The sequence below is a fragment of the Mirounga angustirostris genome, unplaced genomic scaffold (assembly GCF_029215605.1).
Source record: "Mirounga angustirostris isolate CCGP_5_RB_7025 unplaced genomic scaffold, mMirAng1.0.hap1 SCAF_2, whole genome shotgun sequence".
In the NCBI taxonomy this organism is placed as follows: Eukaryota; Metazoa; Chordata; class Mammalia; order Carnivora; family Phocidae; genus Mirounga; species Mirounga angustirostris.
In genome coordinates, this window is record NW_026991710.1 from 522,694 (window position 1) to 537,253 (window position 14,560).

General features: G+C 50.4%; 1 protein-coding gene and 1 pseudogene across 1 annotated transcript in view; both read right to left on the minus strand.

Moving 5' to 3' along the window:
* The window catches only part of RNF212 (ring finger protein 212), a 38,426-nt gene extending 25,365 nt beyond the window's left edge, over positions 1 to 13,061 (minus strand). Inside the window, exons 1-3 of the mRNA XM_045881660.3 lie at positions 12,903 to 13,061; positions 9,325 to 9,386; positions 780 to 854 (exon numbers count right to left, since the gene is read on the minus strand). Of these exons, the coding sequence (XP_045737616.1) occupies positions 780 to 854; positions 9,325 to 9,386; positions 12,903 to 13,011 (246 nt within the window). The 5' untranslated portion in view covers positions 13,012 to 13,061. The remainder of the gene's footprint in view (positions 1 to 779; positions 855 to 9,324; positions 9,387 to 12,902) is intronic.
* On the minus strand, positions 5,796 to 9,386 carry LOC123848786 (procathepsin L-like; annotated as a pseudogene).
* Positions 13,062 to 14,560: the final 1,499 nt, after the last annotated feature.

Genomic DNA, 14,560 nt, shown 5'->3' on the forward strand with positions numbered 1-14,560 from the left:
GTCACAGCTGGAGAGCGGCTGTGCAGAGGGGAGGTCTCGGTGGGGCTGGTGGAGCCAGACAGGCACGGGCCCAGAACGGTCAGGGTGGGTACTGCTCTCCCTCGGCCTGCTGCCCCAGGGGAAAGGTCCTGGCTGGAGGCAGCTCCTGGATGCTGCCCCGTTCAGCCTCCTCCCCCAGAGGGTAGGTGGGAGGCGGCCCGCAGGGGGCTCCATGTTAACAGAACGGGGAGAAGCAGGATGGCTGGGGGCTGGAGGGCTCCCTTCTCTCCCAAGCGGCTTCGTGGACAGAACGGCGGCCCACACCTTGTCCAGGGATGGCCGGGAGGCCAGGCATCTGGGGTGGGACGCAGGGTGAGCACGGATTCACAACACTAGAGGGAGGGGGAGCAGCAGGTGAGATGTGGGGGCGAGGCAGGCGAGGTGAAGGGAGCAGGGCTGGGAGAAAGACACCCCGGGAGCCAGGGGAGAGCATGCCCTCGTGGACCGTGACCCTCAGAAAGGACAGCCTCACGAAGCAGCCGCGGCCTCGACGTGGGGCCCTTCCAAACCTGAACCGTCAGGTCTGCCCCAGATCGTGAGGGTCAAACGACAGCTGTGACCCCGTGCACAGCAACAACAACCGAACACGGCCAACGGCCTCGTCTCAGCGAGGGCAGCCGCGGGAGACAGGGAACCCCAGGAGGGACTGGTCTCCAGAGCTTGTAACACCCTGTCTCTTCTGAGGTCATCACAACAGTGAGTCTCCGATGCCGGGCGGGCAAGCCACGTGTCGAGCTCACCTGGCAGGTCTCTCTGGAGTACTTCTGACACAGACCGTCTATGCCCATAAACAGCGCCTGGATATCCGCGTCGGTCTGAAAGGGAAGGGGAGCTGGGGTCCGTGTTACTGCTCCCAACACGGTGTACAGACACTGGGGAGGAACATCTAGAATCAGCCACAGACGACACAAACAATCAGCACCCCACAAACCATCTCCAGGGGGCCTGGGAGGCTCGCCTATGTCCTGGCTGCTGGTGGCTGTCGGTCAGTCCAAGGACTGAAGGGCAGTGCTAAGGGGCTCCGGGCACCCACTGGAGGGCAGAGTGGCCTCGACCACAGGGGCTCATCTGTGCAGTGAGACACACCCCTCCTTGGAAGTACACCCCCAAAGCCAGGCTTTCATGGTGGAAACACACGGAACTCAGAAGAAGGAAAAAAGCTGAGAACGCTTTCAACCAATCACAAGTATGTACAAGATACTTAACAAGCAACCATAAAGTATTTAAAAACATAAGGGTTGAAGGAACGGTGTCTGCCTACTTCCGAGCCCTAGTGCAGACCTGCCCTGCCTCCTCCCCTGACCACAGCAGCAATAAAAGCCCGGGCAGCAGCCATCCTGCGGCAGGAGTCTGGGAGGAGCGGCCATCAACCAGAAGGAACAGTACGGACACACACCAGACTGAAAAGGTGCAGGAAGAGTCTTGGGTGACCCCGGTCTGGTCTTTGGTCTGGACTGTAAGCAAGTCATGAAGGTCAGGATGGCGGTTTGGGGGCCATCTGTGACCCCAAACTCCACTAAAACAACAGTGTAACTAAATTAGGTCAGTGGTAGAAATTGGGGATTGTACCTTGAAGGGCCAGGGCCTTCTGGCAGGAACAGTGGAGGGGCCAGGAGCAGGTCTGGCTTTGGGATACGAGGGGGCTGGCGTGGTGTCAGGACAGCGGGGGTCCCCGCAAAATGCTGTCTGGACAGACCACTGCACACGGGGCGGCACGGCCCACAGACAGGGCCCAGGGCCTCCAGGTTCGTGTGAGCCCTGCTCTGCACCAGCTAGACCTGCCACCCCGGCACGTGGCCTGACGCCTCCGAGCCTCTGTCCTCCCAGTGAGGCCAGCAGAAACGAGAGCCTTCCCCGAGGGCCATGCAGAGTTCCCCCGAGAGCGTGGCTGAGCCTGGTGCTCAGCAAGTGGGGACCATGCCTGTCTGCAGAGATATGTCACATACACACAGACGACCCCAAACTAGATGAAGAGCTCCATGGACCAGAACTGCAAGCACCTGGAAACACTGTCACTGGTCTGTTAGGGTCCACTGCCTTCTGAGAGAGGACTCAATCATTCTACATGTGGCAGAGGCCCCAGTGGCACCGGAGGCTGTGGACACAGAGCAAACACGGGTTCTCGTCTAACAAAGGCCCCCACTGCACAAGCTGTGGAATCTCCGTGAAGCCAAGCAGGACAACTCCACAGACAACCATCATCACACACAGCACAGCCACACTGTGGAAGGAGACAGACAAACAAGGAAGGAATATGATCAAAGCACCAAAAAAACATTAATGTCCATTAAAGAATTCTAAGCTCAGTGAAAATATGCTTCAAAATAGAGGCAAAAAAAAAGAGGCCCTTTTCAGACAGACAAAAACCAGAGAAATTTGACATCAACAGAAGGCACTGCCTTTAGGTAGGAAATGGTTCCTCGGTGGGAGCAGGGGTTTCAGGAGCCAGTGAGGAGCATGAGAGGAGGGGACTGTGGGGTAACCGCAGATCAGAATGGTGACCACACACTAGCTGCCCTGTGGGGCTCCGTGCAGACAGAACGAAACCACCCACGAACAGGGTAGGTGGGACAAAGACCCTTGCTTCGGCAGGAAGATCTACTGCATATTGGACTTCAGAAGGTCGAGGCCATGCCATGGTCTCTGGGGTCACAGAAATGAACCCTGTCTTGGTCTGAGTGGTGGACATGTTCAGGTCACAAACAATTCCTGGAACCATGGACTTGTATCTGTGCACTTTTCTGTATTAGACTTCAATAAAAGTCAGTAAAAATAACTAAAAATCCCCAAATATTTCTAAGTCAATATACTTTCAGAAAACACACAGGTCATGGGAGTAACTGAGCAGAAATTTCAAATTATTTCGAAGTGAAAGACAATAAAAATGTAAAATAGCCAAACACATACAATGCAGGCAAGGGCAAAGAGAGGGCTGCCCTAACCCCACAGCATAAATGCCAGGAGGGAGAGGCTGGCAGTGGACAGAAGCACCCATCTTACAGAACAGACTAAATCCAAAGAAAAAAGAAGAAAGGAAATGATAAGAACACAGCTGAGAACAAATGTAAAGTGAAGAGAAACACTAGTTCTCTGAGAACACTGATAAAAAGTCAATAAAACCAGGCAAGACTGTTGAAGAAAAAAGAGAAGGCACAACAACCATTATTACAATGACAAAGGGGCATCACTACGGATCTCACAGACACTGAAAATACAGATGACTGCAGCCACACTGACGATGAGAAACATGAAAATTCAGATGAAGTGCACAAACTCCTAGTGAAAGACCACTCACTTAAGCTGACCCAAGAATTAGGAACTCTGAAGACTCCCATATCTAATTAAAAAATTAAAACCCAAGTTAAAAACCTCCCCACAAAAAGCCTTCTAGGATCAGATAATGTCAGGCATGATTCTAATGTACCTTCTCTGAATGATCCCAATCTTAAAAAAAAAAATCTGCAAGAGAAGAGAAAAATGAAAGAATTTTCAAGTCCTTTTATTAAGTCAGCAAAACCCTGATTCACCAGAACTTGAAAATGGCATTGTAAGAAAAGAGAGTTACAGGTCGGTTCTCACACGAACAGAGGTGCAAAACCCCCAAATCCCTCTGCCCATATAGACTATACCACATCACAACCAAGTTACAGTGTTTAAAATTCTACTGTGGGTTCAGGGGCACCTAGTAGCTCAGTCGGTTGAGTGTCCGACTCTTGGTTTTGGCTCAGGTCATGATGTCTGGGTCATGAGATCGAGCTCCACGCTCTTCTTGGAGTCTGCTTGAGATTCTCTCTCTCCCCCTGGCCCTCCCCCCCCACTCACATGCACGCACACACTCTGTCTCTCTAAAGTAATAATAAATAAAATCTTTAAAAAAAATTGTACTGTGGGTTTAAAATTCTAAAAATAATTGCAATTTACATCAACAAAATAAAGTAGAAAAGTCAAATAATAACCTTGATATTTACAGAAAAACCACTTGATAGAATCCAACACGGCTCATGATAAACCTTAGCAAGAAACCCAAGGTGCACATGAATACTCCACTGGAAGCTCCACTCTAAAATCAGAAAGAGACAAAGGATGCCTGACATGTAATGAGGAACAAGAAGGCAGAGAGAAAGAAAGGGAGGAATGACACGGAGATTAAACATTTAGAGATGATATGGTTGTGCATAGAGAGAGTCTAGAAAAAGCTCCAGATCAGCCAATAGCATTAAGTGAATTTAGCATGGTCACCAGATAAAAGCTAAGAAAATCAACCAATTTTTATACACCAGCAATAAGCACTAAAGAGATGACATTTTAAGAAATGAGTATGGCAGCATCCCAAATCAATACCCGAGGGTGAAGCTAACAGTGATGCACACAGCCTCTGTGCAGAAAACCATTACTGAAACTGGAGCACATCTAAGTAAATGGAGGTGTACCGCGCTTATGGACTAGAGAGTCCAGGTTGTAGAGACTTCAATTTTACCCACATTATTGATGAAGTGCATAGCCAAGAGACTTTGTGTGTGGAAACTGACGAAAGAAATTGATTCCAAAAGTTATATGGTAGGCAAAGGCTAACTCAGGCTAATTGTGCAACAGACAGCTCCCAATCTCAGTGGCTTAAGGGGAAATTACCCACCCGCACATTAGCAGAAGGCTGGACTCGGTGGATGGTCTTCCACTCAGGGCCTAGCAGTTCTGCCCTGCTGGGTCACCAGCATCCACTTGGCTGAGTTGGGGGCTTTCCAGGAGATTGTTTTGGGGGCCAGGTTTGGAGTGGCGTTGCTCACGGGAAGCAGGTGGGGAGATGGGAATCTAGCTGGGGGCCCAGAAAGAAGGGCAGCAGGGCCAAGGACAGCTCCCAGCCAGGCCAGTCTGCTGTTCCAGTGGCTGGTGTCTATTCCTCTCTTCTCTTACCCAGAAAAGCCACCCCCCCAAATGCTCCATCTCTGAGTTCATACCAAACCCAGGTCCTAGCAGGCACGTGGTCTTGTCCTCCAGGTCCTGATCTGGGCTGCATCCTAGGAACTAGGCCCATCCCCACCGTGAGCAACCTCTGACCTGGGGCCTGGGGCAGACAAGTGAATCCATCCCTCAAAGGTCAGGGGAAGACAAGAGAACAGAGCAGTCACAGAGACCCTGTGGGTGGGTGTCCTGGGGTTCCTGCCCTGGGGCCATCTTCATTAGACAGGCCTCTGCTGTCTAGAGGAGCCTCTGGTCTAATGAGCTCCAGTCCCCAGTTCTGCCCACTGGGGGGGTTCTTCCTCCTCTCCCAGTTCCCCAGGGCCCTACGTGAAGTAGGCATGAGGATTAGTGCCCTGACCACTCATGGCCTCCAGGTCCCGGACACCACTGGCTTCTCCGGGGCTCAGGGCCTCCCCACTGCAGCCCTCTGCCGCAGCCATCCCCTCTCCATCTCTGCTGGAGAACCAGCCAACTGCAGTCTAAGTGCAACCCCCTTCTTGTCCACACATCCTTCTGCTCTGCTCTCTGCTTTCACCAGAGGCTCTGTCCTGCAGACCCGCCTGCCTCCCTCCCAGGTTCCCGCAGGCTCCCCAGCTTCAGTCTGCACTGTCCCCTCACCACTACCACCTGACAGATAAGGCGGCGTACTATTTTGTGTGTGCAACAGCGACAGCCCTTTTCAATGACAAACAAATTAAGAAATAGAAGTGGTGCCCTGTGTGTGAAGCAAAGGAGCAGGTGTGGGCCGCGTTCGTACTGCAGGTCCCAGGAGATCAGCTTAGCCCGTCACAGTGTGTTTGGTTTTTTTTTTTCTACTTTGAAACGGTTTTATTTTAAAAGGTGAAACTTTATACATCAATATAAGATATAAAAATTCAAAAGTTCTTGGACAGGTCAATCACACAAAGCAATTCAAAGCAGCAATTAAAGAAGTCACAAAATCAGATCACAAGTTGGATCTCCAGTGGTTCAAGTGCTTTATCCCACACAATAAAGTATGACCAGTTGTAAGGTAAAATTCCTCTTCTGCATATTCTGTCCCCAAAGTCTTCTTTATACCTTCAGCTCACACACTGCGAAAACTGGCTGAGGTGGCGATTCCACAGTGGTTGTCCCGGTCTTTGGCCATCAGTATGTAGCCCTGCATGCCCAGTCCGTGCCCCAGCTGTTCCTGACAATCCGGTATTTTTTGCTCTCTGGTTCTTCTCCTTGAGAGCCATAGCCAACCACCAGAATACGCGATCCAGGTCTTCACTGCTGCAGTTTGGATCGTAACAAATGCCCTCAGCAGAACTGGAAGGTATCCAGGCTTGCATCGGTCGCAGCAGAGACGGGCCCCACAGTTGCCACCGCCACCATAAGGGGCCCCTCATCCTGATGCATGTCCGTGAAGCCAGCATCCTTGGCGACAGACTGTTCAGGCTTCTTTTGCAGGATCCGTCCTGTGCACAGTATGGATAGGACTCCTCCGAGTCCAGGCCTCCGCTGCCCTTCACATACCGGAAGGCGTTATCCATCAGGCCACCACTGCAGCCCTCATTGCCTTGAGACTGAGAGCAGCCCACCAGGTTCTGCTCACTCTGACGCGAGCTCGCCAGTTTTCTGGAACATGTGTCCTCTGAGGGCACCCGTTACACTAAAGGCCCAACAAGAACCACACAGACCCTGATTCTTCACAGGGATTATGTAGCCTTTCTCTCTCCAGTCCACAGAGGAGGGGGTCTCAGCAAAGGGAGGTGCTTGGAACACGTTCCCCTCTTGCGCGTCTGGACTTTAAGGCCATTCATCACCTGCTTGAATTCTTCATTGGTCAGGTCACCAAAGGCGTTCATTGCCATCGTGAAGCTGTGTTTCCCTTGGCTGTATTCCTGATTGTGCCGTTCAGTCATTTTCATATTCTTCGCCGACACTGCTCTCCTCCATCCTTCTTCATTCTCGTTATACAGCTTCCCGTGCGCCGCCTTCCACCGGGACCAGTGCGCATCTAAGCTCTGGTCGGGGTGTGGAGCAGCTGTGGTCATTCCCAAGCAAAGGGCAGCCAGGAAGAGAGAAGGATGCATGTTCCAAAACCTGTGGCTGGTGTGGCTGCGCAGCCTCGGTCACAGACGCGTGTCCTGCAGTCCAGAAGCTGTTTGGTTTTAACAACAGCAAAAAACCCAGTCGGAATAGAAACCACCAGGGGCGCTGCATTTAGCAAGGACAGGAGTTGTTTGGTGAAACTTACTTCCCACATGTGCACACACACAGATGCGTGTGCATGCAGACACACGTACGCCGTGCCATGGTATCAAGTGTCCTTCCTGCTACAGGCCAAGGAAGGTGTGGTCATACAGAGCCGTAGGCAGAGACCTAAAGGCTGTGGGGGAGGGGGGAGGTGGAAGCTGCCTGGCCCAGGAGCGGTGGTGGGGCAGAGTCGCCGGCCAGGGGACCAGGTGTCCACCAGAGGCCAGGCCACAGAGCCACGGGCATGAGGGCATATGGTTTTACTCCCAGGAAGCTGGGACACACGACCCACGTTGGCAGATCCCTCTGGATGCAGGTGAGAAGAGATTCCAGGAAGCAGGAGGGAAAGCAGGAAGAATGGCGGAGGGCGTTCACGTGGCCTATGGAGAACGGAGGAGCTGGGTCCTGCAGAGACGGCTAGAAGCGCCCACAGAATGCAGGGGTGCGGGACAGCGTCAGTGCCGTGAACAACTTGACTCTCTCACATGCACAGAGAACAGAAGAATACATACTTTTTCAAGCACGTGTAGAACATTAACAATTACTATGTATTAAGCCACAGTGAAAATCTTGACAATTAAAAAAGTAACCACATGTCCATATTCTCTGGTCACAGAGACATAAAACTAAAAATTTTCCACAAAAATAATAGAGGAGATAAAATCTAACCTCTTAGAAATTAAAGAGCACTCTCTTGAATAATTTTTTTTTTAAGATTTTATTTATTCATTTGAGAGAAAGAGAGAGCACAAGCAGGTGGAGAGGCAGAGGGAGAGGGAGAAGCAGACTCCCCACTGAGCAGGGAGCCCCACGTGGCGCTCGATCCCAGGACCCCCCCCGGGATCATGACCTGAGCCGAACGCAGACGGTTAACCAACTGAGCCACCCAGGCACCCCCCCTCCTGAATAAATCTTGAGTCGAAAAGGAAGTTAAAAGAGAGATTAAAGACTATCTAGAAATGATAAAAACAATGCTCGAAGTGATGTACAACAGCAGGAAACAAAAGGAAACAGATCTCTCTAAATACACTTCTAGAAAAGAAAAGAGAAAATAAATGAATGGAGAGTAGGGCCCAGGAGGGCAGGGAAAGGCCAGGGGCGCCCCCTCCCTCAAAGGCAAGCCCGACCAGCTGCGTGACCCAGCAGAACCCGGCTCTACGGCCAAGGGTTTAAACTGGCACATTTCTTAAGGGAAATAAGGCGCTTTCTATTAAGTTTAAACACTTAAATCTGTGCCCTTATTTTTCCACTCCTAGGAATTTATGCTACAGAAATGTTCTTAAACATATGCAGAAACATAGCAAAAAAATATTCACTGTAAAATTGAAACAGTGAAAAACCACCCTCCCCCCAGGACAACACTGAAATGCTATGCAGTCTTTTCAGAGTGTGGGTGTGCCCAAAATACCAAGTCAACTGAGAAAACACCATTTTGTAAAAAAATAAGTCACAGTAACACACACAGCAATAACTATACCCCTGCTTGTGGATATCTGTGGGAAACAAGATTTTTCTCCATTATGATTTTCTGTATCGTTTAAGTCTTGCGTGACTTCGTATTATATGTGTAATCAGCAAGAAATGATTGTTATAGATTAAAACATCAGATCAAATACGTACCTTGGAACCTAAGTATAAAGAGAATAATTATTTGCAACTAAATTTAAAGCAAGTAGGTGACACTGACTTATTTCACAGAGAGGACAAAAGACCGCGTTTTAAGCCTACTACAACAGTAACCCACTTTAAACTTCCTTTCCTCCAACCCTCTTAATTAGATATGACCCCCATGGAAATCCAGACTCTATCTCCTTCTTAAGGAGCTTGTATTGTGCTGAAGAAACCTACTCAACTCATCTTCATTTCCCAGAACTCAGCACAGCAAACTACACATAGGGCCAATCTATGGTTAAGAAAGAAAGTTGTACGAGGTATTCAAAACCAAATCCTAATTATACTTTACTCAGAAATCTTGTAAGATCTTCTAATTAACCTAGCAAAATGAAACAAAATTTCAGACCCCCCCCAAATGACTAAAAACTGAATCTTGAATTAAAAAAAAAAACACTGATTAATATCCAAATAATACATATTTCAACTTACATGTTTTGAAAGTAAAACTGTGCGACAAGGGACTTTGCAAATCAAGCACTCTTCTTTGCCACCTATAAAAGAAGAGCAAACTTTATTATAGTGAGTAGAGCTTTTGAATGTTAAGTGCAGGCTTCAAATTACAGTATTTCTTCAATATAATACAGGATTATAGCACTTACATTTTCCATGTTCAGAGAATGACAAGACTGTGCATGTGGACAGAGTTGAAAAGATTTATTCAACTAATAATCCATTTTTCCTGTTTTGTCAATATGCCCCAAAATAGTGATTGTGAAGATCAACAATACTCAAACTTAAATCTATCTCAGATTTTCTTACAATTAGATTTTGTAGTGATATCCTAAGTAAAATTTTTCCAATATTCAAAATGAAAATAGCTCCTTGCACCCCGTCTAAGAGATGAAGTAAAGGCTTTGTTCAGCCCCCTTGGCCTCACCTCTGCAAGACAGGAGACAGCTCACTGGGTAGGTGCTTTGTATTTGCTGAGCTTTGGCTGCCCATAAGGCAGCTCCTGGCCGGAGAACACAGGGCTAACGTCCCACCTGCTCTTCTCCGGGGTCTCTGGCTCAGGCCCACCTACTGCACCACCTTCTTCTCCACTCCTGCCATCCTCCATGTGGCTGGCTGCTAAGGGCAGCCTTGCATTTCCTCACCTGCCCCCACGCGGCACCAGAGCACCTGGGTGTCGTTGGCAAATGCCTTCAGTGGGGGCAGCAGGGCCTCTCATCCTGGCCTCTGCCCCATCCCCACACGTCGGAGCTTCCCTTTCTCACAAACCAGCCTGGAGCCCAGAGCCGGCCAGGCAATACTGAACCCTCGTCCTGCCAAGCAGCGCACCCAGCCCAAGCCCCGGCCTCTCTGTCTCCCCCTCTTCTGGTCCAGTGCAGCGAAGAACCAGGGAAACAATCACTTAACCGAGAAGTGCATTCACAGACTTGAGTCCAGCACTGCCCACCTGCAGCACTGCTGGGCAACCCTCCATTTTTCTTGGGTGTTATCCCGCCAATTCCCTATGGGGGGTGTTCAAACAGGCCCCCCGTATCAGTTACCAAGAAAAAAGTCATGACCTACCTCAATCTTCCTGCCTCTCCTCCACTTACCACAGAACAACTCAACTCCCTCTGCTTTCTTCCTCTGTCTCATCTCATCTCATCCCCACAGCACGTGGGATGGGGTCCTTGTGTAGAAAGACGGGGTTCCCTCCCACAGCCTCCAGAGTTGCCCCTTTCCTCCATCCCTACAAACACGTTCAAGTGGCCCTCTTCTGAAAGCACCCACCCTCGGCAGTATGTTCCCGCCCTCTGTGTCTCTCCTGGGGATTCTGGACAAGATCCCTCGGAGCACGACCACCGCCAGAAGCCATGGAGTCAAAGATGAACAGAGCTGGCTCCTAAAAATCCGCGAGTTGCACTGAGGGCAGGGAAGGAAGAGACTTGACAAAGAGAGGATCCGTCTGCAGCTGATGGGTAGGCAAACTGACATTCACAAACAGTGCTTACAAACCTATTAAACATAAGCGCTCCAATAAAAGGTGTGAAAGGGCCCAAATGAGTAGTTGGCAAAAGCGCAGACTGACGCTAACGTATGAAACGAAAATGCCGGCCATCCATGCTGGGGACAGGGAGCAGCCACCTTTCTGGGGTGCCTGGTCCTAAGTGCTACTGCACATACCCCAGTGCAGCAGCCCCACCATCTGGATACCCCAAAGGAAAAAACCACGTAAGGGAACAAGTGGTGCTTAACAGCAAAATATTAGAAAACACGCAGAGCTGTTAGTAGGGAATCAGTTAAATAAATCATGGTACAGCAACTAAAAGATACATCATGCAGCCTTAAAAAGAATGATAGACTGGGGTGCCTGGGTGGCTCAGTCGTTAAGCGTCTGCCTTCGGCTCAGGTCATGGTCCCGGGGTCCTGGGATCGAGCCCCGCGTCGGGCTCCCTGCTCGGCGGGAAGCCTGCTTCTCCCTCTCCCACTCCCCCTGCTTGTGTTCCTGCTCTTGCTATCTCTCTCTCTCTGTCAAATAAATAAACAAAATCTTTAAAAAAAATAAAAATAAAAAAAAGAATGATAGACTTACTTTAACGTGAAAAGAGCTCCATGTCCTATTAATAAACTCAGGTAACTAAAACTGGTATACACACAGTACCATTTTTATTGTAGAAATCTGCATCCGTAGGAAAAAGCCTGGAAGGACGTATACCAAAGCTTAAGGAGGGCTTACCCCTGAGTCACAGTCACTAAACAGCCAAGGAGCTGTGGTCAGTGCTCCACCCTCAAGCCCTTCACTGTTTTTTGTGTGTCCAGCATCGGTGGCTTTTTGGGGGAATGACCTTGAGCTACTGGACCGGGCTTCAAAAAAAGAGCCGTGGGAATCAGCCTGCCCAAGGCCATGAACCCGTCCCCCCAAACTGTGAACACAGACCTGCCCGCATCGTTCCCACCGAAGCTCACCCACACCACTACCTCCAGTGGGAGGTTCCGGTTCTGACTCTGCCCTGGGACGCCAAGTCCACAAGCTCTGCTTTCTTTCCCCCCACATCTCCTATCTTCACCGTCTTCAGAAATGCTCTTCCCGGGCGGCTGGGCGGCTCAGTCGGTTGAGCGACTGCCTTCGGCTCGGGTCGTGATCGCGGAGTCCCGGGATCGAGCCCCGCGTCGGGCTCCCTGCTCGGCGGGGGGTCTGCCTCTCCCTCTGACCCTCCCCCCTCTCATGTGCTCTCTCTCACTCTCTCTCTGAAATAAATAAATAAAATCTTTAAAAATAAATAAATAAATTAATTAATTAAATAAATAAAAACTAGGGGCGCCTGGGTGGCTCAGTCGGTTAAGCGACTGCCTTCGGCCCAGGTCATGATCCTGGAGTCCCGGGATCGAGTCCCGCATCGGGCTCCCTGCTCGGCGGGGAGTCTGCTTCTCCCTCTGACCCTCCCCCCTCTCATGCTCTCTCTCTCTCATTCTCTCTGTCTCAGATAAATAAATAAAATCTTAAAAAAAGAAGCAAAAGAAGAAATGCTCCTCGCAGAGAAAGCCTGCCCTGGCTCCCTCCGCCTTCGGCCCTCTCGTCACCCCAGCACCTTCGATCGGTGCCGACGTGCTCGTTCCCCAGTTCTCCGGCTGCCTCCCCAGGCCCTGCCCCGGACGGCGCCCCAGAGCCTCGGCGTCCAGTGCGGGCCCCTGGCCTCCCCGGACGCGGAAGGCGCTCGTGCGGCGCGGCCGTCCTGCCGCCGGGCGCTCCCACCACTCACGGCGAGCCGCCCGAGGGACGGCAGGACAGCGGTGACCGCCCAGGGCGCTGCTGCCTGCGCGCGCGAGCGGGCTTCACGGGTGAACTCGCCGTGCTCCCCGCGCACGCACTTTTCCTCTTTACGCTTTACGGAAAGAAGCAGAATACCCGTGCGACCACGCCGCCAGCCGGCCCGAGGCAGCGGCTCCCTCCCGGCACGCACGCCCCGGCCCCGCTTCCTCCTGCCCCGCTCCACACCCGCCCGAGGCCCGCTGAGGGCGCGGCCCGTCTTTCCGCGCGTCCTCGCCCCGGCGCTGGGCCCCCGCGCGCCCGCCCTCACCTTTGCCCAGGCACACGTCGCAGTACACGTGGCCACAGCTGGTCACGCTGAAGCAGGACGTGCGCTGCGGCGGCCGGAAGCAGCGATTGCAGAACACCCAGCCGGCCATGCCCACCGCCGCGGCCCAGGCCGGCGCACGCGCGGCGCACGCGCAGCCCGGAGCCGCCGCCGCGCTCCTGCACCTGCGCAGACTGCAGCTGGTCACCCGCGCCTGCGCACGGGAGAGGGGCGCGGCTCCCGCCAAAACGCGCGCTGGGGGCCCAAGCGGGACGGGGGTGGGGGGGTGTGTGTTAGATTCTTGCGTGTGTGTGAATTAGATTCGTGTGTGTGTGAATTAGATTCGTGTGTGTGTGAATTAGATTCGTGTGTGTGTGTGTGAATTAGATTCTTGTGTGTGTGTGTGTTAGATTCTTGTGTGTGTGTGTGAATTAGATTCGTGTGTGTGTGTGAATTAGATTCGTGTGTGTGTGTGTGAATTAGATTCTTGTGTGTGTGTGTATTAGATTCGTGTGTGTGTGAGTTAGATTCTTGTGTCTGTGTGTGAATTAGATTCTTGTGTGTGTGTGTGTTAGATTCTTGTGTCTGTGTGTGAATTAGATTCTTGTGTGTGTGTGAATTAGATTCTTGTGTGTGTGTGTATTAGATTCGTGTGTGTGTGAGTTAGATTCTTGTGTCTGTGTGTGAATTAGATTCTTGTGTGTGTGTGTGTTAGATTCTTGTGTGTGTGTGTGAATTAGATTCTTGTGTGTCTGTGTATTAGTTTCTTGTGTGTGTGTGAATTAGATTCTTGTGTGTGTGTGTGAATTAGATTCGTGTGTGTGTGTGAATTAGATTCGTGTGTGTGTGTGAATTAGATTCGTGTGTGTGTGAGTTAGATTCTTGTGTGTGTGTGTGAATTAGTTTCTTGTGTGTGTGTGAATTAGATTCGTGTGTGTGTGTGAATTAGATTCGTGTGTGTGTGAGATTCTTGTGTGTGTGTGTGAATTAGATTCTTGTGTGTGTGTGTGTTAGATTCCTGTGTGTGTGTGTGTATTAGATTCGTGTGTGTGTGTGAGTTAGATTCTTGTGTGTGTGTGTGAATTAGATTCTTGTGTGTGTGTTAGATTCTTGTGTGTGTGTGTGAATTAGATTCTTGTGTGTGTGTATTAGATTCTTGTGTGTGTGTGTGAATTAGATTCGTGTGTGTGTGTGAATTAGATTCGTGTGTGTGTGTGTGAGTTAGATTCTTGTGTGTGTGTGTGAATTAGATTCTTTGTGTGTGTGAATTAGATTCTTGTGTGTGTGTGTGAATTAGATTCTTGTGTGTGTGTTAGATTCTTGTGTGTGTATTAGATTCTTGTGTGTGTGTGTGTATTAGATTCGTGTGTGTGTGTGTGAGTTAGATTCTTGTGTCTGTGTGTGAATTAGATTCTTGTGTGTGTGTATTAGATTCTTGTGTGTGTGTGTGAATTAGATTCTTGTGTGTGTGAATTAGATTCGTGTGTGTGTGTGAATTAGATTCGTGTGTGTGTGTGTGAGTTAGATTCTTGTGTGTGTGTGTGAATTAGATTCTTGTGTGTGTGTGTATTAGATTCTTCTCCCCTCAGGCTGTTCCGGCTGCACTTGCAGATGCGCAACTCGCACACCGGGGCCGGGCCTCCCTTATTCCATCATTGCAA